Below are 21363 nucleotides of genomic sequence, written 5' to 3'. Positions count from 1 at the left end.
CACTGTTTCACTCTCCAAATGTCTCCACCCCAGCTGTTTAGAGTTCTCCAAACATGCCATTTTCCTTAACTCCCCAGCCTCTCCCCACCTGCATCTGTCTCCCTAACTTTCTTTTCAATGTTTCAAACTCTTAACACTCTTGATTGTAGATGTACTCTGTTGGCCCAGTATTGTGGTGCAGGTTAAGGCGCCACTTGCAATGCCAGCATCCAATATCAGAGTGTGGTTTGAGTCCTGGCTGCTCCTTTTTTGCTTTGTTTTGCTGTTTTTAAAGATATATTTATTTGAAAGTCAGAGTTACACACAGAGAGAAGGAGAGGCAGAGAGAGAGAAGTCTTCCACGTGCTGGTTCATTCCCCAGTTGGCAGCAACAGCCAGAGCTGAGCCAATCTGAAGCCAGGAGCCAGGAGCTTCTTCCAGGTCTTCCCATGCAGGTGCAGGGGCCCAAGCACTTGGGCCATCTTCTACTGCTTTCCAGGCCATATCAAAGAGCTGGATCAGAAGTGGAATAGCCGGGACTCGAACTGGTGCCCATATGGGATGCCAGCACTGCAGGCGGAGGCTTTACTTGCTATGCCACAGTGCTAGTCCCTACTCCACTTCTGATCCAGCTCCCTGTTAATGCGCCTGGGAAAGCAGAAGATGGCCCAAGTATTTGGGTCCCTGTCACCCATGTGGAAGACCTTAATGGACTTTCAGATAACCCGGCTTTGACCTGGACCAGTGCCAACCATTTCTGGGATTTGCAGGAGTGAACTGGTGCAAGGAAGATGTCTGTCTCTCCCTCCCTCCCTCCCTCTCTGTTATTCTACCTTTCAAATAAATATTTTTTTTAAAGTAAAGAATTACTCATTCTTTCAAATCCTCATCAGCCCTAGAATGTGCAAAGCATTACAACAGAGGAAGAGGTAGAATAACTTGGTTATATTCTACTCAGGCTAAATCAATGCCAATTGAAGATACCTTTCTTATATACCAGAGGATTTAAAAAAGTTCATAGAAAAAAGGGATTCAAAGATAATTTTTCTTAAAAAAGATAAGCTTATTTTGGTGCAAAAATTGGAAATCCATGCATAGTTTTTTTTTTTTTTTTTTTTTGACAGGCAGAGTGGACAGTGAGAGAGAGAGACAGAGAGAAAGGTCTTCCTTTTGCCGTTAGTTCACCCTCCAATGGCTGCCGCGGTTGGCGCGCTGCGGCCGGCGCACCGCGCTGTTCCGATGGCAGGAGCCAGGGGCTTATCTGGTCTCCCATGGGGTGCAGGACCCAAGCACTTGGGCCATCCTCCACTGCACTCCCTGGCCACAGCAGAGAGCTGGCCTGGAAGAGGGGCAACCGGGACAGGATCGGTGCCCCGACCGGGACTAGAACCCGGTGTGCCGGCGCCGCAAGATGGAGGATTAGCCTAGTGAGCCGCGGCGCCGGCAGTTTTTTTTTCATAATATGAATTTTTTATGAACTTTCAGAAGACTTTGTATAAGTTAATAGTTATCAAGTACAAACTATATAGATGAATTATATTTAATTTTCATAACAACCTTGTAAGGCAGATACTGTTATTTCCCATTTTACAAATGCAAAAGATAGAAAAGCTGAGACAGTATGGGGCAGTCTGGCTCCATGAGAGTGAGTGAACACTACTCAAAAAGAGGACTTGCAGTTAGAGGGCTTGGCCCAACGCCACAGCCCATGCCCATAAGCCCTGAAGCAGCCTGCATCTCTCTCTACCGTAACAACTATGGCAATTTAATGGGGTGTGTAACGACCACACAGAAAACCGTTCAGGAATATATATGAATTAGCCCCAAAGGAAATGCCAAAAATAATATGAAGAAGAAAACCCATGCAATAAAAGCTTCTGGCACTGGGTTTCGTAGATGATGCACAAAATAAAATGAAAACAAAAGACATGTTATTAAAACTCTGCTGTAGGGGCAAGCATTTGGCCTGGCAGTCATGACGACAGGACAGCTATGTCCCACGTCCCAGTGGCTGGGCCCGACTCCCAGCTCCAGCTCCAGCTCCTATCCCGAGCTTCCTGCTAATGCAGACCCTGGGAGGCCGTGATGATGATGCCAGTAATTGGGTCCCTGCAACCCACATGGGAGAACTGGATGGACTTCCTGGCTCCCAGCTTTACCTTAGCCCAGCTGAGGCTGCTGTGGGGATTCGGGGAATGAATTAGCGGTTGGGAGCACTTTCCTCTCTAACAAATAATTTTTTATAGTTAAAATTTTTTTTTAAAAAATCCTTCCATAACCTAACAGAAATGAAAATAAAAACTTGCAGCCTACTTACATATCATATTGAAGTTGGAAAATTACAAATATTTTCCCCTAGATCTACTGATTTTTATGAGAGTTTTGAGAAAGTTGAAATACCCTAAATTGGCTACTTACAGCTTATAAGGTAAGTCTAAAATCATTTCATTTCCAAAAATAATTTAAAAGCCGGCCCAAAATTTTCATTATTGTATCCTTTAGTGCCCTCTAATGGTCATAAGGTGAAAAAGCAAAGAAAAAATACACCCACCAATTATCCCAAACCCTTCACTCAACAAGCTTTAAATAAGGCTTAATCTGGTGGAAAATCCAGACATCTACATAAATTGTCTACCTCATGCTTCATTTTAAGACAGTTTCACCAATGAAAATTACTACTTTTTAATTAAGCCATAAATTACACATTTATTTTAGCTCAGTATATCAATTTGGGAAGGTGTATCCTAAGAACATGTTCGTATGTTTTTAAAATTAAAAGAGGTCTCAGTCCAGTGCTAATTATAACAACAACAACAAAAAAGAAAACATGAGAAAAGAGTAAAAATAACCAACTCTAAGAAAATGCAGAAACAAATTTAAAATGCCCAAGCAAAGGTACTTCTCATTCTGATGCATGTGAGGCTTTTTACTTCTAGAAAGTATTTTCACACACAACTAAAGGAGGATGGCACAGTCTGTGTGCCTTGGGAGGGGGGGGACCAGTGCCAGGGAAGGGTCAGCTGCACCCTTACATGCCAGGGCTGGGCCCTGAACCCACATTCAACATACTTGTCATTCTCCACAGCTCCCCTTCTGGGGCTTCTAAAACACAAAAGCTGCTTAAAAATAACAGAGACAACACCTGACACAGGGAGTATTAGGAAATCAGTAACAAACAGGAAATCAGCAACAAAGTGCAACGAGCGCAGGAGGTTAATCCTCCACCTGTGGTGCTTGCAGCCCATATGTGCACCGGTTCTAGTCCCGGCGGCTCCTTTTCCCACCCAGCTCTCTGCTATGGCCTGGGAAAGCAGTAGAAGATGGCCCAAATCCTTGGGCCCCTGCACCTGTGAGGGAGACCAGGAAGAAGCACCCTTGTGGGAGACCAGGAAGAAACTCCTGGCTCCTGGCTTCGGATCAGCACAGTTGGGGAGGGAACACATTCATTGCGGCCATTTGGGGAGTGAACCAATGGAAGGAAGACCTTTCTCTCTGTTGTTGCTGGTTTTCTTTGACAGACAGAGTTAGACAGTGAGAGAGAGACAGACAGAAAGGTCTTCCTTCCGTTGGTTCACCCCCCAAATGGCCAATACGGCCGGCGCGCTGCACCAATTCAAAGCCAGGAGCCAGGTGCTTCCTCCTGGTCTCCCATGTGGGTGCAGGGCCCAAGCACTTGGGCCATCCTCCACTGCCTTCCCGGGCCATAGCAGAGAGCTGGACTGGAAGAGGACCAACTGGGACAGAACCAGTGCCCCAACTGGGACTAGAACCTGGGGTACCGGCACCGCAGGTGGAGGATTAGCCTAGTGAGCCACAGCGCTGGCCAAGACCTTTCACTCTGTCTTTCCTTTTCACTGTCTGTAACTCTGCCTCTCAAATGAATAAATAAAATCTTTAAAAAAAAAAAAAAAAAAGGGAAAGACAGGAATTTTGAAGTTAAAAAAAAAAAACATAATTTAGGGCACTTGGTGTATTTTCTGATTATGAGCTTTACAAAGGAAGCCAAATAACCCAATTTAAAAATAGATGAAGGACAGCAGACAATAAAGAATAAGTGTGTGGGCTTGTCTGCTGCTCCTGGAAGATACACTCTAAACCCTTGGGAATTATCTTTGTCATTCAGGGTGGGTCCCTTTGTACCACAGAGTCTTATGGTGGATCCCTGGGGCCATGAGGGAAGAGCCCAAATTCCAAGGTGAAGGGAGGATGCTCAAGATTTGAGTTGAGCTTTTCTGGTTGCGGCACCTCATGGTGAGGATCTCTGTAGCAGGCCGCAGTCATGCTGTGCAAGGCCTATTATGGTCTGTTCAGGTCTTCTGACCCAAGAAGACAGCCACCATTGTGGCGCACTGCAAACGGGGTGACGGCCTTATCAAGGTGTACGAGAGGCCTCTGGAGATGGCTGCGCCACGCTCGCTGCAGTACAAGTTACTGGAGCCTGTTCTGCTGCTGGGCAAGGAATGCTTTGCTGGCATGGACAACTGTGTCCGAGTGAAGGCTGGTGGTCACGTGGCTCAGATTTATGCTATCTGCCAGTCCATGTCCAAAGCCCTGGTGGCCTGTTACCAGAAATATGACCAGTATGCTGCTGGTAGCTGACCCCGACTGCTGAAAAACGTTTGGAGGCCATGGTGCTGGCTGGTGCTGGCTACCAGAAATCCTACTGATAAGCCCATCACCAGTATCAGGGATCAGCTCTATAATAAACAGTGGTTGTGAGATTTTAAGTTCAAAAAAAAAAAAAAAAAGGCTGAATTAAACCATGGGGACAATCAATCAATCATTCAAGTCTATGTGATGAAGCCCTAGTAAAAACGACATACTTAAGCTCAAGTAAGCTTCCAAGGTTGACAATACCCAGTCCACACTGTCACAACCGATGGTGGGAAGGTAACATGCCTGGAGGACCATGGAAGAGCTTCAGACCTAGCACTTCTTTCCCTACACCGAACTGTAACTCTGGAGTATAACAAATTCCAGCAAGTTCTGTGAGTCCTTCTAACAACTAATCAAACCTGAGCATGCTTTAAGGACCTCGACAAACTCGCAGGTGGTATCAAGAGTCTTGGGAACTGTGACTTAACCTTGAAATTTCACCAACTCCATGTGGATAACAAGAGATCACTTAGGGCGGGTGCTGTGGCATAGCAGGTAAAGACACTGCCTGCAGTGCCAGCATCCCATATGGGCACAGGTTCGAGTTCCGGCTGCCCCACTTCTGATCCAGCTCCCTGCTATAGCCTGGGAAAGCAGAAGAAGATGGCCAAGTCCTTGGGCCCCTGCACCCATGTGGGAGACCCAGAAGAAGCTCCTGGCTCCTGGCTTTACATCAGCATAGCTCTGGCTGTTACAGCCAACTGGGGAGTGAACCAGCCGATGGAAGAGCTCTCTCTTTCTCTGCCTCTCCTCTCTCTGTGTAACTCTGACTTTGAAATAAATAAGTAAATCTTAAATAAAAAAAAAGAGAGAGATCACTCACAGGAAAGATGGAAGGGAAGTGGGTGAGGGAGAGAGGGAGGGAAAGAAAGTAGGAAGGAAGAGAAGAGAAGGAAGGAGGCAAACTGACCAAAAAATGAGAAATGAATTTAATCTCACTTGAAATCTAAGAAATACAAATTAAAATAAAGTGACTATTTTTCATCTTTCAGACTGTCAAGATTTAAAAGGCTGATAACATCCGGGTTATGGAGAAATAGGCATTCTCACAGCTATTCCATACTGTATGCAGAAATAAAAATATTTTCAGGGCAATTTGAAAATACTAAAAGTAAAAAATTCCCTTTGGCCCAAGAATTTTAATTTTAGGGATTAATCTGTCATATAGATTTATACCAGCCAAAAAAAAAAAATAAGCAAGAGTATTTATTACATAAAGTAGAAAATACCTAAATGTCAATCAACAATAGCCAACTTAATTATGGGAAATAGTTATGGACTACATAAACCTTAAATTTAATTAATCTGTATGACAGGACTAGCAAGCTTGCATGTAAGGGGAAAAATGAGCAGTCTGTAGGCTAGGAATACAAAATGGCCCCATTCACATAAATGAAAAATTATACCAAAATAGAAATGTTTTTGTAAAGGTAGTAAAATGCCTTGACGTGTCAGGGATAGGCACTGAGGTGCAGTGGGTTAAGCCATTGCTTGGGGCACCTGGATCCCATATCAGAGTACCTGGGATCAAGGCCCACCTCCCCTTCCAATCCAGCTTCCTGTTAAGGCCTCTGGGAGGCAGCAGGTAATGACCCAAGTACTTGAGTTCCTTTACCTGCACGCTCTGGCTTCTGGCACAGGCCTGGCTCAGCCCTGACAGTTGTAGGAACTTGGGAAATAAATCATGAATGGAAGATCTTGATCTCTCTTCCCCCATCTCTATCACTCTTTCAAATACATAAATGAAACTTAAAAAACTGGAAGAATATTGTCAACTTGGAAACCATCAAAAGTTGTGAATAACAGACCCAGGAAGAAGAAGAAGGCATTGTAGTCTTTGAAACTGTTTAACGTTTGTAAACAAGTCATTAAATGAAACTATAAAGAGAGAGTATAAAGAGAACTATAAAGAGAAGTATCTTAGAAATGTCACTTTAAAAATGTTCCCCATGGCCGGCGCCATGGCTCAATAGGCTAATCCTCCGCCTTGTGGCGCCAGCACACCAGGTTCTAGTCCAGGTTGGGGCGCCGGATTCTATCCCGGTTGCCCCTCTTCCAGGCCAGCTCTCTGCTATGGCCCGGGAAGGCAGTGGAGGATGGCCCAAGTGCTTGGGCCCTGCACCCGCATGGGAGACCAGGAGAAGTACCTGGCTCCTGCCTTCGGATCAGCGTGATGCGCCAGCCATGGCGGCCATTGGAGGGTGAACCAATGGCAAAAAGGAAGACCTTTCTCTCTGTCTCTCTCACTATCCACTCTGCCTGTCAAAAAAAATTAAAAAAAAAAAAAAATGTTCCCCATGTCAACCACTGGGGCCCTCCAGGAGCGGTCCCTTGCAGAGCAGGCTACAGCAGGCTAGAGGTAAGGGATAGATAAGTTCTTGACCTACTGGGTAATTAGAGGAGAGCAGACAGAAGACTCCAAAAGGGAGAAAGCCAGAGGTACAGGGCACACAGAAGCACTAAGTACGCTTCTAAGAGTACTCTGTGCCCAGTGCAACGGACCTGCCTGGGACATAGCCATGGAAAAAGACTAAAATGCTCTTTGGAAGAGCCTCAACTTTGAACACCTGACTTGGAGTCAGCACACAGGAAGTCATGTTAGGAGATTATCAATCAAGAAAGAATGTTTCTATTTCTATGTATCAGTCCTACCGCCCCACACGCTCTGCAAACCCTAAGGAAATCCAAAACAGCAGCTTTGAGGCTAGAAAGTAAATAAAGGACGAAGAGGAGAGAGTTTCCCGTTGGAATTAGACTGGAAACTCTATCATGTAGGGCTGGATATCCCACTGCTAAATTGAGACTGTTTTGTGCCTTAATGGGCCCATAGGACCTGGGTGACTAAGAACAGGCAGGAAATCATGGAGTCTGTTAGAGTTTTCATGCAAAGATGGGAAAGGGTTACCCCTCCTGTGCAGGTTTAAAGGGACGGTGAAACTCAAGCCATTTCTATGGTCACTTTCCCAGAGGAATCCTAGTTTAATATACAAGTCATACTAACAACATTAACTAACAACATAGTATGTAAGTCATACTAACAACATTCATTACTGTTTAAAGATTTTAAAATAAGGGTTTTAAAAACATCTGGATTATGAAAGACATAATAAACTGAATGCATATGAAACAAAAACTAAATATTCCACATATTAATAGTGAATTTTCTAAGGAAAAATCACAGATGGATTTTCCCATTTCTCCTTTCTAAATTTCCTTTATGATAAGTACACTAGTTAACAGTAAAATTTTTCATTTAACTAGATAAAATTAAATACATTATTCAACTTAACTTCCATTTAAGAAAATTACAGAAGAACCATCCAGAGTAAAAACAGAATGCAAGGAATAATTTCTTGAAGACTTTATACAATGAAAGCTCTTCATTCAACTGTCCTACCAAAAAAATGGGAGATAATTCTCCTATGGCAATATCATAAACTGTTTATAGTTTGGCCGCCACTAGCTTTGTTTAGTAGTTTTGAAGGAGTGTGGAAAAAGCAAATCCCTCCCCCACACTTCCTTCAAACCCTCAGAAGAGTTGCAAGGTACAATAAAGACCCATGCTCTCCTACCCATTCTCTACACAGTACATGCACACACACACACGAATATATGTACTAGTACAGACAGCTTTGCTGAACGACTTCAAAGTACGTTGCAGACACTAAGAAATTTTACCCTTAAATACTGCAGAATCCATCTCCAAAAAGAAATGCCCATGATCCTACAGAAACACAATACCATTAATTACAGCTAAGAAAATTAACACACATTCAATATTATCTAATTAAAAAGCCCACTTCAAATTTGCCCAAATGTTTAGACAATGGCTTTTTCTCTTTGATCCAAGATCAAAGTTTACACAATGTACTGTTATGTTTCATTGTCATTTTTAATCCTAGAACATTTACCCTGTCCATGTTTTACTGTTGTTATTGTTTATGATGTTGACATTTAATGTGCCTACATTCTAGATTTGTCTTATTGTTTCCCCTTAATTAGATTCAGACTAAATTTTTTTTTTTTTGACAGGTAGAGTTATAGACAGTGAGAGAGACAGACAGAAAGGTCTTCCTTCCATTGGTTCACTCCCCAAATGGCCGCAATGGCCAGTGCTGCACCAATCTGAAGCCAGGAGCCAGGTGCCTCTCCCAGGTCTCCAATGTGTGTGCAGGGGCCCAAGCACTTGGGCCATCCTCCATTGCCCTCCTGGGCCACAGCAGAGAGCTGAACTGGAAGAGGAGCAACCGGGACTAGAACCTGGTGCCCATATGGGATGGCGGTGCAGCAGGCAGAGGATTAACCAAGTGAGCCATGGCGCCAGCCCCCAGACTAAATATTGGGGTGCCGGATTCTATCCCGGTTGCCCCTCTTCCAGGCCAGCTCTCTGCTATGGCCCGGGAGTACAGTGGAGGATGGCCCAAGCCCTTGGGCCCTGCCCCCGCATGGGAGACCAGGAGAAGCACCTGGCTCCTGGCTTCAGATCAGCGCGATGCGCCGGCTGCAGCGGCCATTGGAGGGTGAACCAACGGCAAAAGGAAGACCTTTCTCTCTGTCTCTCTCTCTCACTATCCACTCTGCCTGTCCAAAAAAAAAAAAAAAAAAAAAGACACTGTATAGGCTGGCGCCATGGCTCACTAGGCTAATCCACCATTACAGGAGGGAATACAAGCAGGTGACTTTCTAATTACATCATGCCTTCTCCATTTATTGTCTGGAAACCTTCACCTATACCTTCCCGTTGAGTAGCACAAGGATTTTCCTTTAACACAATCTATTGTTTACCATTTTGAAGCTCACATTACTTCAAACTTGACCTGTCAGAATCCTTTCAACCTGTTTGCACAGTTAATGAGGACCTACTTACTGAAGAGATGTTCCAGGGCTCATCTACTGCTCTCCCTTCCCCATCCCTGGAATCAGTCAATTCTCCAAGGAGCTGCTTTCCGTGATAGTGGGAGAAGGGCATTCAGAAAAGAAGATTCGACTGTGTTCATCATTTCTGGGTCTGTGGCACAATAAAAACTATACCTGGTTTTTGACTTTGGCTCCTGGTAGGCAACTTCAAAAAACCTTAGAATTTCCCAATTGAGTATCTTTGCTATGCTTACAATCTTTGGCCTTAAATGACTATCTTTGTTATGCAAATTAGATCACTTTTGGTGGGCCCCTACATTGCTTTAGAATGGGATGGGCCACCTGAAAGACCAATCCCAAGATTACAGACTTGCAACCTTGGGCCAATCTGACCTCCAGGACCAGGCTGGGGTGGGGTGGGGTTGGCTGGAGAATGAGCACAGTCGCCTGCCCAATGACTTGATCAGTTGTCCCTACTGTACAAGGAAGCTCCATAACAACCCAGGACAGCAAAGCTCAGGAGTTTCCTAGTGAGAAACACATGGATGTGGGGCAGGGGCAGGGGTGGGGTCAGGGCTGGGGGTAATGGGTCTAGAGTCGAGTTAGAGAGGACACAGAAGTTCTATGTCTCTTCCTTATCCCCATACCCTAGATCTTGCCCTACACATCTCTTCCATGTGAGTGTTCCTATTTTGTAGACTTTATAAGAAAATTGCAATAGTAAGTACAATGCTTTCAGTGAGTTCTGTGAGTCACTGTGGCAAACCAGCCAACCTACGGGGTTGTGGGAACCCTCAAGTCTACACCAGGGTGGTCAGATGTACAGGTGGACCTTGACACTTGAAGCTGGTGTCTGAAATGTGTATTCTTGTCAAGCAGGACTTTTCTGTAAACTTGGGGAGTCTGACACTAACTCCAGGTAATTCATACCAGAACCAAACTGACAAACAGGACACCCAGGTGGTATCAGATAGCTGATGTCAGAACAGGTAGTCTTTCAGTAAACACAGCTAGAAACATCGTATGTAACAGTCACACATCCTCAGTTAACAACAGATCACAGATACCACAGCAGTCCCTAAGGCAGCTGAGAAACTCCTACTGTCTAGTGGCATCATAGTCATCATAACTGCAACACGTTAACAACACGTTTTGAGATGCTGGTACAAACAAACCCACTACATTGCTAGTCATATAAAAATATAGCACATACAATTATATGCAATGCCTAATACTTGATAATGAGAATAAACGACTACGTTACTTGCTTATCACTTTATTATACTATACTGTTGTCCTTATTGTAGAGTATGGTCCTTTAATACTAGTTTTTTTAAATACGAAGTTCATGATAGAACAGTATGCTGTGCTAGAGTGGCAGCATTGCTACCCACTGAGTGTGAGACCTACCTTTTGATTTTCTCCTATTTTGCTAGGGGAGTCACAGATTCAGAGTAGTTTTCATCTGCATTTCCCTTATAAGTGAAACTGTACATCTTTTCATACATTGAAATCTATTTAGAGTGCTTTTTTGTCTATTCTGTAGTTTGACAATTCTGTAGAGAATTGTGAATATTTTTCTATTAGATTTTGGGTTTTTTTTCTTTTAATTTTTGAGATTTCTGGATAGTAAAAAGATGAATCCCTTTCAGTGATCTAAAGAAGTAACTATTGTTTCCCACTTTATCATCTGTCCTTGACTTTGCTTACAGCCACATAAAACCCATTGATAATAAATTCTATCATCCCTTTCATCCTCAGCCCCGACTAAACTCTCTCTGACCATCTCCCCTTCATCTCTTGCTTATCCTCCTACTAGCCCATTTTCACAGGGTTAAGAGGGAAGATTTTAACAAAGCTCATGTCAATGTGGTAAAAAATATAAAATTCTTAGGACTGTTAGAGAAATGAAACCATCCAGTGGTGAACTCAGATGGGCCACACAGCAATACAAAATACTAAATGTTACCCAAATGCACTTTCCAAAATAATGGTACCTTTTCTTTCTTCCCGTGATCCATGATTTTGCCAAGATCCTCAACATCAACAACAGAACTGAAGCCCTGATGGTCTTCAGGACCAAACTCTTCCTCACTAGTGCTCTCACAGGGCTCTTCCTCCTGGAAGAAAAAAAGCTTCAGAAAGGCACTGCTCCAAGTAGCCAAGGCAACAGTCTCTTACTCTCCCTTCCACAGAGAGGTCACAGACTTCAAGTTCTTAATTTAAAAATTTACACACACACACACACACACAGTCTTTGTCATGACAATAATCACTGTGAAAGGGTATCAAAAAGAGTAATAAAAACCTCAGTGGCCCTCTCCTGAGTCTCTCTCTCTGCGTCTGCCTCTCTGTAACTCTGCCTTTCAAATAAAAGAATAGATCTTAAAAAGTAAAAAAAAAAAAAAAAAAAAAAAAAAGACGCCACCTGCAGTGCCTGCATCCCACATGAGCGCCAGATCGAGTCCTGCTTGAGACTGCTCCACTTCCTATCCAGCTCCCTGCTAATGTGCCTGCAAAAGCACTGGAGGATGGCCCTACTTATGATACTTGTGCTCAGGATCATCTTATAAATGAGGAAATTAAGGGCTAGACGAAGAAGTTAGGGAATCACAAGTGGTTTCAGTGGCACACACAGACACAGAGACAGACACAGCCGTCACCCTCTACTCCCATGAGATGCTAAAGCAGAAGTGAAGGATAAATAGATCGTTAAGAAGTCAAGTGTTATTATTTTTTTTTAAAACAGTGGGCAGCTGCTGAGTCACTCAAGGATAACTGTCAATAACCTTCATTTGCAGGCCCACATGTCCCAGAGTGTAGCAGACGGGTGGCACATGATCGGGGTGCTCATCAAGCCTGCAACACAGAACAGCTCCTCTCTGAGGTCTCAACTAGTGACTCAGCCTGCTGTGGCATGATGCCTGACCCCTGAAACACACGTTCTAACAACCAGTCAATCCCTTGGGGCCAATGCTTCCCAACCAATGTGTGCACACATGTAAGTAGGGGCTGGCATTGTGGTGCAGTGAGGGAAGCCACCATCAGTGACACAGGCGTGTGAGTGCTGGTTTGATTCCCGGCAGCTCCACTTTGCATCCAGTTCTCTGCTAAAGCCCTCTTTCTGCTCTCCATCTCTCTCTGTAACTCTGTCTCTTAAGTAAATAAATAAAAGCTTAAAAAAAAAAACAGAAAAGACATACAAGTATATTAGGCTCTCCTAATGCACTTATTCTCTGAGGATTGCAGTAAAATATCAACGTCACTCAGAGTTCTGTGCTTCCACCTCTTCATTTCCAATGAATTATAGAAGCTTAGACACAGAAGAGACGTCAGGGATCCTATGGCTCAATTTCCTCATGTTATCCTCAACCAGAGGTCAATAAAATGTTTCTGTAAAGGACCAACTGGTAAACATTTCTGAGCGTGCACAACATACATTCTCTGCAGCTCTGCCGCTTTAACACAACAATGGCCACAACAATATATAAACTAGTGAGCACGGTTATGTTCCCCAAACCTTTGTTACATTAAAAAACAAAAAACAAAAAACAAAACAAACAAACAGGCAGCTAGCTGGATTTGCTGAATGCTATTCCAGACTCCCCACTATAGCTTCTCCTTAGAGCTTTACAGTTTCTCACATAAAATCTCAAGTCAGAAATTTATTGCCTCTCAAAGGAACCCTTTTAATCATCACATAAAATCAAAACGGGGGCAGCGTTTGGCACAGCAATTAAGTCATCACTGGGATGCCCACATCCCATATCAGAATACCTAGTCCCAGCATTTGAGTTTCCAATACAATTAACTGATAATGTATACCTGGGAGGCAGTAGATGATGGCAACAGTACGTGAATCCCTGAAACCCACCTGGGAGACCCAGATTAAATTCTGGGCTCCTAGCTTTGACCTGACTCAGTGTCAGCTGTTACAGACATTTGAGGAGTGAACCCACAAAAGAAAGATCTCTCTCCATCTGTCTATCTCTTTCTCTCTTTGCCTTTCATATAAAAATGAAAATTAGTAAATTTAAAATTTTTTAAAAATAGAATCATAACCACTACTAACTCAACTCTGTGACCTTGGGTAACATCCGAAGTGCTCCTCCATAAACATTAAACACAATTCATAGTAGGCACTAGGGCTAGAAAATTAGCGTGACACATTCCCCTATTCTTCAGAGAAATTCTAATGCAGCCACAGAGGCGGAGACTATAAAGTGGTAATGCTTTAATGAAAGTTTATGAAGCCAACCAGGAGCCCTATAACCTAGCTCAGCATCCCTGGGAGGCTGTCTGAGAGGACACCTGAGCCAAACGTTCAGGCTGGGTGAAGTTGCCCAGTCAGGGGAGGACAGGCAGGCAAGTTGTTGGAGGTAGATGGGCAAAGTCACTCGGGCAAATGGCAGGGGGCGTGCAACAACTGTAAGCAATTCTGAAGTTCCAGGCACTTAAGGAATAAAGCAAACACAATGGGGAGAGAATTGTGGGCCAGACTGCAGGGGGCCTCTGTGTCCTGGACGGAGAGGATGGGACACTTCTAAAGTGATCCAAACAGAAATAACAGATCTGCCTCGTGAATACCTCACTCTACCAGGAATATGGAAGATCATTTAAGAGACACAGAATGTAGACCAGGATATCCGTGAACAAGGTACTATTATACCCTGGAAAAGAAAAGATCCTGGCTGGACTAAAGAGTAGCAGGAGAACAAATGTGGATGTTCAAACTCGTTTGTCACTTGACACAGATTTTCAGCACAAGGAGAATGGTGAGGAAGATGGAGAGTAGTACAGGATGATGGTAAAGAAATTCAAGACTCAAATGAACTCTAGGCCATACTAAGGCATATGGCTTTTATTAAAGCAGCAGTGGGAAACCATTTAAGCCTTTTAAGTAAGAGAATAAAATTACCTCCCTTGTGCTTTCACAATTGTTCTGCACATTGGGTGGAGAACAGAGACTTGAAACGAGGTTCTTAACTCATCTAATCAAAAACCATGGCTTAGGGGCTGGCGCCGTGGCTCACTTGGTTAATCCTCCGCCTGCGGTGCCGGCATCCCATGTGGGCGCCAGGATCTAGTCCCGGTTGCTCCTCTTCCATTTCAGCTCTCCGCTGTGGCCCAGGAAGGCAGTGGAGGATGGCCCAAGTGCTCGGGCCCCGCACCTGCGTGGGAGACCAGGAGGAAGCACCTGGCTCCTGGCTTTGGATTGCTGCAGCATGCTGGCAGCAGTGGCCATTGGGGGGTGAACCAACGGAAGGAAGACCTTTCTCTCTGTCTCTCTCTCTTTCTCACTGTCTAACTCTGCCTGTCAAATAAAAACAAACAAACAAAAACACGGCTTAGTCTTACAAGTTGACAGTAGAGTTAGAAAAAAAATGGGTAGGGGCCGGCGCCGTGGCTCAACAGGCTAATCCTCCGCCTTGCGGCGCCGGCACACCGGGTTCTAGTCCCGGTCGGGGCACCGATCCTGTCCCGGTTGCCCCTCTTCCAGGCCAGCTCTCTGCTGTGGCCAGGGAGTGCAGTGGAGGATAGCCCAAGTGTTTGGGCTCTGCACCCCATGGGAGACCAGGAGAAGCACCTGGCTCCTGCCATCGGAACAGCGCGGTGCGCCGGCCGCAGCGCGCTACCGCGGCGGCCATTGGAGGGTGAACCAACGGCAAAAGGAAGACCTTTCTCTCTGTCTCTCTCTCTCTCACTGTCCACTCTGCCTGTCAAAAAAAAAAAAAAAAAGAAAAAAATGGGTAGGTTTGAGCTATTTTAGGCAAGAAGTCAAACTATATGCTGCTGGCCAAATCTCAACATGAGCACTCACTTGGGCATTATTATGGCTGTTTTCTTGGTCCAGTGCAGGAGCTGATAGTTGTAGCAGAAACCACGTGGCCTACAAAGCTGGAATATTCAGCCCTGGCCCTTGACAGAGAAAGTTTGCTGACTCATGTTTTAGACAATGCACCAAACAGACTTAAGAAGAAGCAAACGTGAGAATGAGGAAAAGTAAACAACTGAGCATGGCTCTTATGTATCCTTTTAAAGCAAGTGCGACAGTGGTGCTATGCACTAGGATGGAAAATGCCAAGGAGGGGCCGGCGCCGTGGCTCAACAGGCTAATCCTCCGCCTTGCGGCACCGGCACACCGGGTTCTAGTCCCGGTTGGGGCACCGATCCTGTCCCGGTTGCCCCTCTTCCAGGCCAGCTCTCTGCTGTGGCTAGGGAGTGCAGTGGAGGATGGCCCAAGTCCTTGGGTCCTGCACCCCATGGGAGACCAGGAGAAGCACCTGGCTCCTGCCATTGGAACAGCGCGGTGCGCCGGCCGCAGCGCGCTACCGCGGCGGCCATTGGAGGGTGAACCAACGGCAAAGGAAGACCTTTCTCTCTGTCTCTCTCTCTCACTGTCCACTCTGCCTGTCAAAAAAAAAAAAAAAAGAAAATGCCAAGGAGGAACAGACTGGGAAAGAGCAAAGAAAGAGCTCCTTTTTGGATTTATGAAGCAAGAGATGTCTTCAACATGTAAGTACCAGTGCTGAGAATAGAATTCAGGGCACACTTTAGAGCTAGAAATACGAATGTGGGACTAACTGGCATACGGACCACATTAGAAGCCAAGAAGCTGGAAGAGGTCATTCAGGAAGACAGTGTTGACAAAGAAATAACGCAGCACCAAACCTTGAATAGCTTCAACATTTAGAGACTGGATAAAGAAAAACCCTAAGTAAAAGGGAAGAAAATCATCAGAATGAGGTCATGAAAAGTTGAGTCAAAGAAGGCGTTAGCTATGTCAAATGCTGCTGAGAAGTAAAATGAGGACACAGAAATAGCCACGGGCTTGACAACAGCATGTCACATGAACATGGAAATGGACACCCTCACTAGGGGAGGGAACCAAACTGGAGTAAGTGACTAAACTGGGACTTTTGTTACCAGCCACGGCAGTCTACAGTGGCAGATTACACACCTTACTCCTTCAGAAAACAACTAAGAGCAAAAAACACACACTTAAAAGTACAATTTTAGGGGCCGGTGCTATGGCATAGTAGGCTAAGCCTCCACCTGCAGTGCCAGTATCCCATACGGGTGCTGGTTTGAGTCCCAGCTGTTCCACTTCCAAGCCAGCTCCCTGCTAATGCACCTGGGAAAGCAGAGGAAGATGGCCCAAGCGCTTGGGCCCCTGCACCCACATGGGAGACCTGGAAGAAGCTCCTGGCTCCTGGCTCCGGATCAGCCCAGCTCCACCTGTTGCAGCCATTTGCGGAGTGAACCAGCGGATGAAAGATCTCTCTCTGCCTGCCTCTCTTTCTCTGTCTTTCAAATAAATAAATCTTTTTAAAAAACAAAGACAAAAATATAAAAAGTATAATTTTATATGTATCACTGAGCTGGCAGAAAAGCTAGGAAGCCCAGAGGCCAAATATGGACTAAAAAGGGAATCCCAGGAGGTAAATGAGAGCTACAGTTGAGTTACCTGCTGAATGCTGGAAACCCTTTTCTGACACCTGCAGAGAACATGGGGAGGAGAAAGCTGCTCATGAGTGGATGAAGGCCACTATAAAAAAGGGTGGGGGGTGAGTTCCCTTGTTCTTCTCCTTCTAGCTTCTGCCACATGAAAATGCAGCAGGAAGAAGAATTATTTATTTACTTGAAAAGCAGAGAAACAAAAAGAGCAAGAGAGAAAGAGAGAGAGAGACTCGTCCATCTGTTGGTTCACACTGCAAATGGCCACAACGAACAGAAGTGGGCCAGACTGAAGCCAGGAGCCAGGAGCTTCTTCCAGGTCTCCCACGTGGGAGGCAGGGGCCCAAGCACTTGGACCATCCTCTGCTGCCTTCCCAGGTACATCAGCAGGGAGCTGGATGGGAAGTGGAGCAGCAGGGACTCAAACGGGCACCCAAATGGGATGCTGGTGTCACAGGCAGTAGCTTTACCTGCTATACCACAATGCCAGCCTGGATACCAGCACATTGATCTTGGACTTCCCAGCCTCCAGAAATGCAAAAGTATAAATTTTTATTCTTTGTAAGTTACCCAATCTTAGGTAGCAGCACAAAACAAATTAGGACATGGTTCCTAAGAACATCCAGACATTGGACTTAATAGATAAAGGCTTTAAGCAACCCATCATTAAAGAGTTAAAGAAACCATGGATAAAGAACCAATAGAAACAAGAAAAATGTCTCAACAAACAGGGAACACCAACAGAGACAGAAATAAAAAGGAAATTCTAGAAATTCTTAAACTGAAAACTGCAATAACACTCAAAAATTCACAAGGTTTCAACAGCAGATTTGAGGTAGCAGAAGAATCATCAAATGTGAACACATATCAGGAGAAATTCTTCAGCCTGAAACATCAACAGAGCCTAAGAGATCTGTAGGACACTATCAAGAGTTCCAGTATACACACAAGGACAAAGCCCAAAGGAGAAAGAGAAAGAATATTTGAAAAAAATAATGACTGAAACCTTCACAAATTTGATAAAAGACAGGAACCTACACATCCAAGAAACTCAACAAACTCTAAGAAAGGAATCAAATTAGCACATAAAAAAAAAAAATCAACTGAGAGGCTGGCGTTGTAGTATAATGGATATAGCTGCTGCCTGGCATATGGGTGCCAGTTCAAGACCTACTTGCTCTACTTTTGATACAGCTCCCTGTCTCTGTAACCCTGACTTCCAAATCAAATCAAATAAATATTTTTAAAAAAATCACATGAATACAAAAGAAGACAGTAATGGAGACTCTAAGGAATAAAAGTATGTAAGAAACACAGAAAACATGGTAAAATGACAAACCACTTCTTTGTCAGTAATTAAATTAAATATAAACTAATTAAACTCTAATTAGAAGGAAGAGACAAGCAAAATGGATTTAAAAAAAAGGTCCTATGATATCTACAAGAGACTGACTTTAGATTCAAAGACACAAACATGTTAAAAGAGAAATAATTGAAAAAATATATTCTATGGAAGTAGTAACCAAAGGAGGACTGGGGTAACTATCAGACAAAACTATAACCATCAAAAATTGTTACAAGAGACAATACATATCCCCTATTAATAATAGAGTCAGTCCATTGAAAACGATTTAGGAATTATAAACATACATGCATCTAGCAACAGCACCCTAAACATATAAAGCAAAAGCTGACGGAATCGATGGGAGAAACAGACAGTTCTGTATTAATAGTTAGAAACTTCAATAGCCCACTTTCCACAACAGGTAAACAATTACATCAATAAGGAAAGAGAGGACTACAACAGTATAATCCAATTAGATCCATCAAAATAACGAAATAGAAGACTGAGAGAATATAATCCAATTAGACCTACCCAACGTATACAAAACACTCCATTCAAAGACAGCAGATTACATATTTTTCTCAAGAGTACTTGAAACATTCCCCAGGATAGATGATGTTAGGCCACAGAATAAATCTCAATAAATTTTAGAAGTGTAAAAGCATTCAAAATTTCTTCTCTGATTGTTTTGGAATTCAACAGCATTCAAAGAAATAAAATGCCTAAGAAAAAATTTAACCAAAGAAGTCAAAGACTTGCACATTAAAAATTCGAATCTATCCTGAAGGAAATTAAAGATGAACTAAACACAAGACATTTCATGTTCATGGATTAAAAGACTTAACAATGCCAAGATGACAACACTACCCAAAGCAATCTACAGACACAATGCAATCCCTATCAAAATTCCAACAATGTGTGGCTAGCGTTGTATCAATTAAGTTGCTGCTTGTGCCGCCAGCATCCCATTATGAGCACCAGTTCATGTATTGGCTGCTCCATTTCTGATCCAGCTCCTTGCTGACATATCTGGGAAAGCAATGGAAGATGACCCAAGTGCTTGGGCCCCTGCCACCCATGTGGGAGATACAGATGGAGTTCCAGGCTCCTGGTTTCAGCCTGGCCCAGTCCAGCCAGGCCCAGCCCAGGCTGCTGCAGCTATCTGAGGAGTGAACCAATGGATGGTAGATCTCTTTCTCTCTCTCTCCTAGTCTATCTGTAATTCTGCCTTTCAAACAAAAAAAAGAAATAAATCTTTATAGAGGTCAGAATTCAATCCAGGTCTCCCATGTGGGTGGCAAGGCTTGAGCCATCAACTGCTGCTTCCTGGGATGCACACTAGTTGGAACCTGGATCAGAAGAGGAGGAGCCAGAATTCAAAACAGGAATTCAAATATGGGATACAGACAACACAAGCCACATTTTAGTTCCTGTGATAAATGCTCACTCCTCAAGAAAATAATATTGAAAATAAAAACAAAGTTGGAGGACTCATAATTCCCAATTCCAAATTTTGCTACACAGTGTCAGGGGCTGGTGTTGTAGCACAATGAGTTAAGCAAGGGCTTGTGACATTGGCATTCCATATGGGAGTGCCAGTTTGAGACCTGGCTATTCTGCTTCTGATCTAGCTCCCTGCTAAAATGCAGGGGAAAGGAGCTGAAGATGGCCCAAGTGCTTGGGCCTCTGCCGCCCATATGGGAGACCAGGTTGGAGTTTCTGACTCCTGGCTTTGGCCTGGCCCAGCCCCAGCTGGGGAGTGAACCAATGGATGGAAGGGCTCTCTCTCAGGGGCTGGTGCTGAGGAGTAGCAGGTAAAGCCACCACCTGTAGTGCCGGCATCCCATATGGGTACTGGTTCAAGTCCAAGCTGCTCCACTTCCAATCCAGCTCTCTGCAATGGCACGGGAAATCAGTGGAAGATGGTCCAAGTCCTTGGGCCCCTGCACCCACCTGGGAGACCTGGAAGACCTGAACCAGAAAATGGATGACTTCTCTCTCTGCCTCTCTATTACTCTGCCTTTCAAGCAAATAAATAATATTTTTAAAGATGTATTCATTTATTTGAAAGTCAGAAATACACAGAGAGAAGGAAAGGCAGAGAGAGAGAAGTCTTCTATTGCTGGTTCACTCTCCAATTGGCCGCAAGGGCCAGAGCCGTGCCAGTCCAAAGCCAGGCGCCAGGAGCTTCCTCTGGTCTCCCAAGTCGGTACAGGGGGCCAAGGACTTGGACATCTTCTACTGCCTTCCCAGGCCATAGCAGAGAGCTGGATAGGAAGTGGAGCAGCTGGAACTCGAACTGGCTCCCATATGGGATGCTGGCACTGCAGGCGGCAGCTTTACCTGCCATGCCATAGCACTAGCACTCAAATAAATAAATCTTAAAAAAAAAAAAAAAAGATTGATATATTTAAAGGGCAGAGTGACAGAGAGAGAGGTAGAGATAAGGAGACAGAGAGAAAACGAGCTTTTTTTTTTTTTTTTTTTTAAGAGTATGGTACTAGCATAAGGAAAGACATATAGATCAACAGAACAGAAAGTCCAGAAATAAAAATATCTGAGGATAAATAACCTTGACAAGAAAGTGAAGTCATTTCAATGCAGGAAAAAAAGTCTTTTTTTCAACAAATGATGCTGGGACAGTTAGATGCCACATGAGAAAGAAAAATGTTCGACCCCTACTGCATACCAGATATAAATTTAACTCAGGTAAGTGAAAGACCTAAACAGAAGAGCTAAAACTATAAAACACTTTGAAGAAAACATAATGAAAATTCCATTATAACCCAAAAAAATGAGCAAAAAAATAGATAAATTAAGCTGTATAGGAATTTGAATCTTTTGATTATCAAAGGACCTGATCAAGAAAGTAAAAAGAAAATCTACAGAATGGGAGAAAATATTTGCAAATTATATATATGATAAAGAAGATTACTAAGGATATACTGAAGAACTCTTATCACTCACTACTAAAAAGACAACCCAATTAAAAATGGGTAAAAGGCTTGAATAGACATTTCTCAAAGAAGATACACAAATGAGTATATATGCATACGAAAAGACGCTCT

The 21363-nt window shown here is 43.8% G+C and overlaps 1 protein-coding gene across 4 annotated transcripts in view; it reads right to left on the bottom strand.

The window, feature by feature from the left end:
• The window catches only part of LOC133750638 (S-adenosyl-L-methionine-dependent tRNA 4-demethylwyosine synthase TYW1), a 221777-nt gene that overhangs the window by 186143 nt on the left and 14271 nt on the right, over positions 1-21363 (bottom strand). For all 4 annotated transcript variants that reach the window (XM_062180247.1, XM_062180248.1, XM_062180249.1 and 1 more), the window contains exon 7: positions 11490-11612. In XM_062180247.1, coding sequence (XP_062036231.1) covers positions 11490-11612 — 123 coding nt within the window. The remainder of the gene's footprint in view (positions 1-11489; positions 11613-21363) is intronic.

This window comes from Lepus europaeus, chromosome 21 (genome assembly GCF_033115175.1).
Source record: "Lepus europaeus isolate LE1 chromosome 21, mLepTim1.pri, whole genome shotgun sequence".
Taxonomy (NCBI): Eukaryota; Metazoa; Chordata; class Mammalia; order Lagomorpha; family Leporidae; genus Lepus; species Lepus europaeus.
The sequence above is the reverse complement of the archived record's forward strand: the minus strand, read 5'-3'. Positions and strand labels throughout refer to the sequence as shown.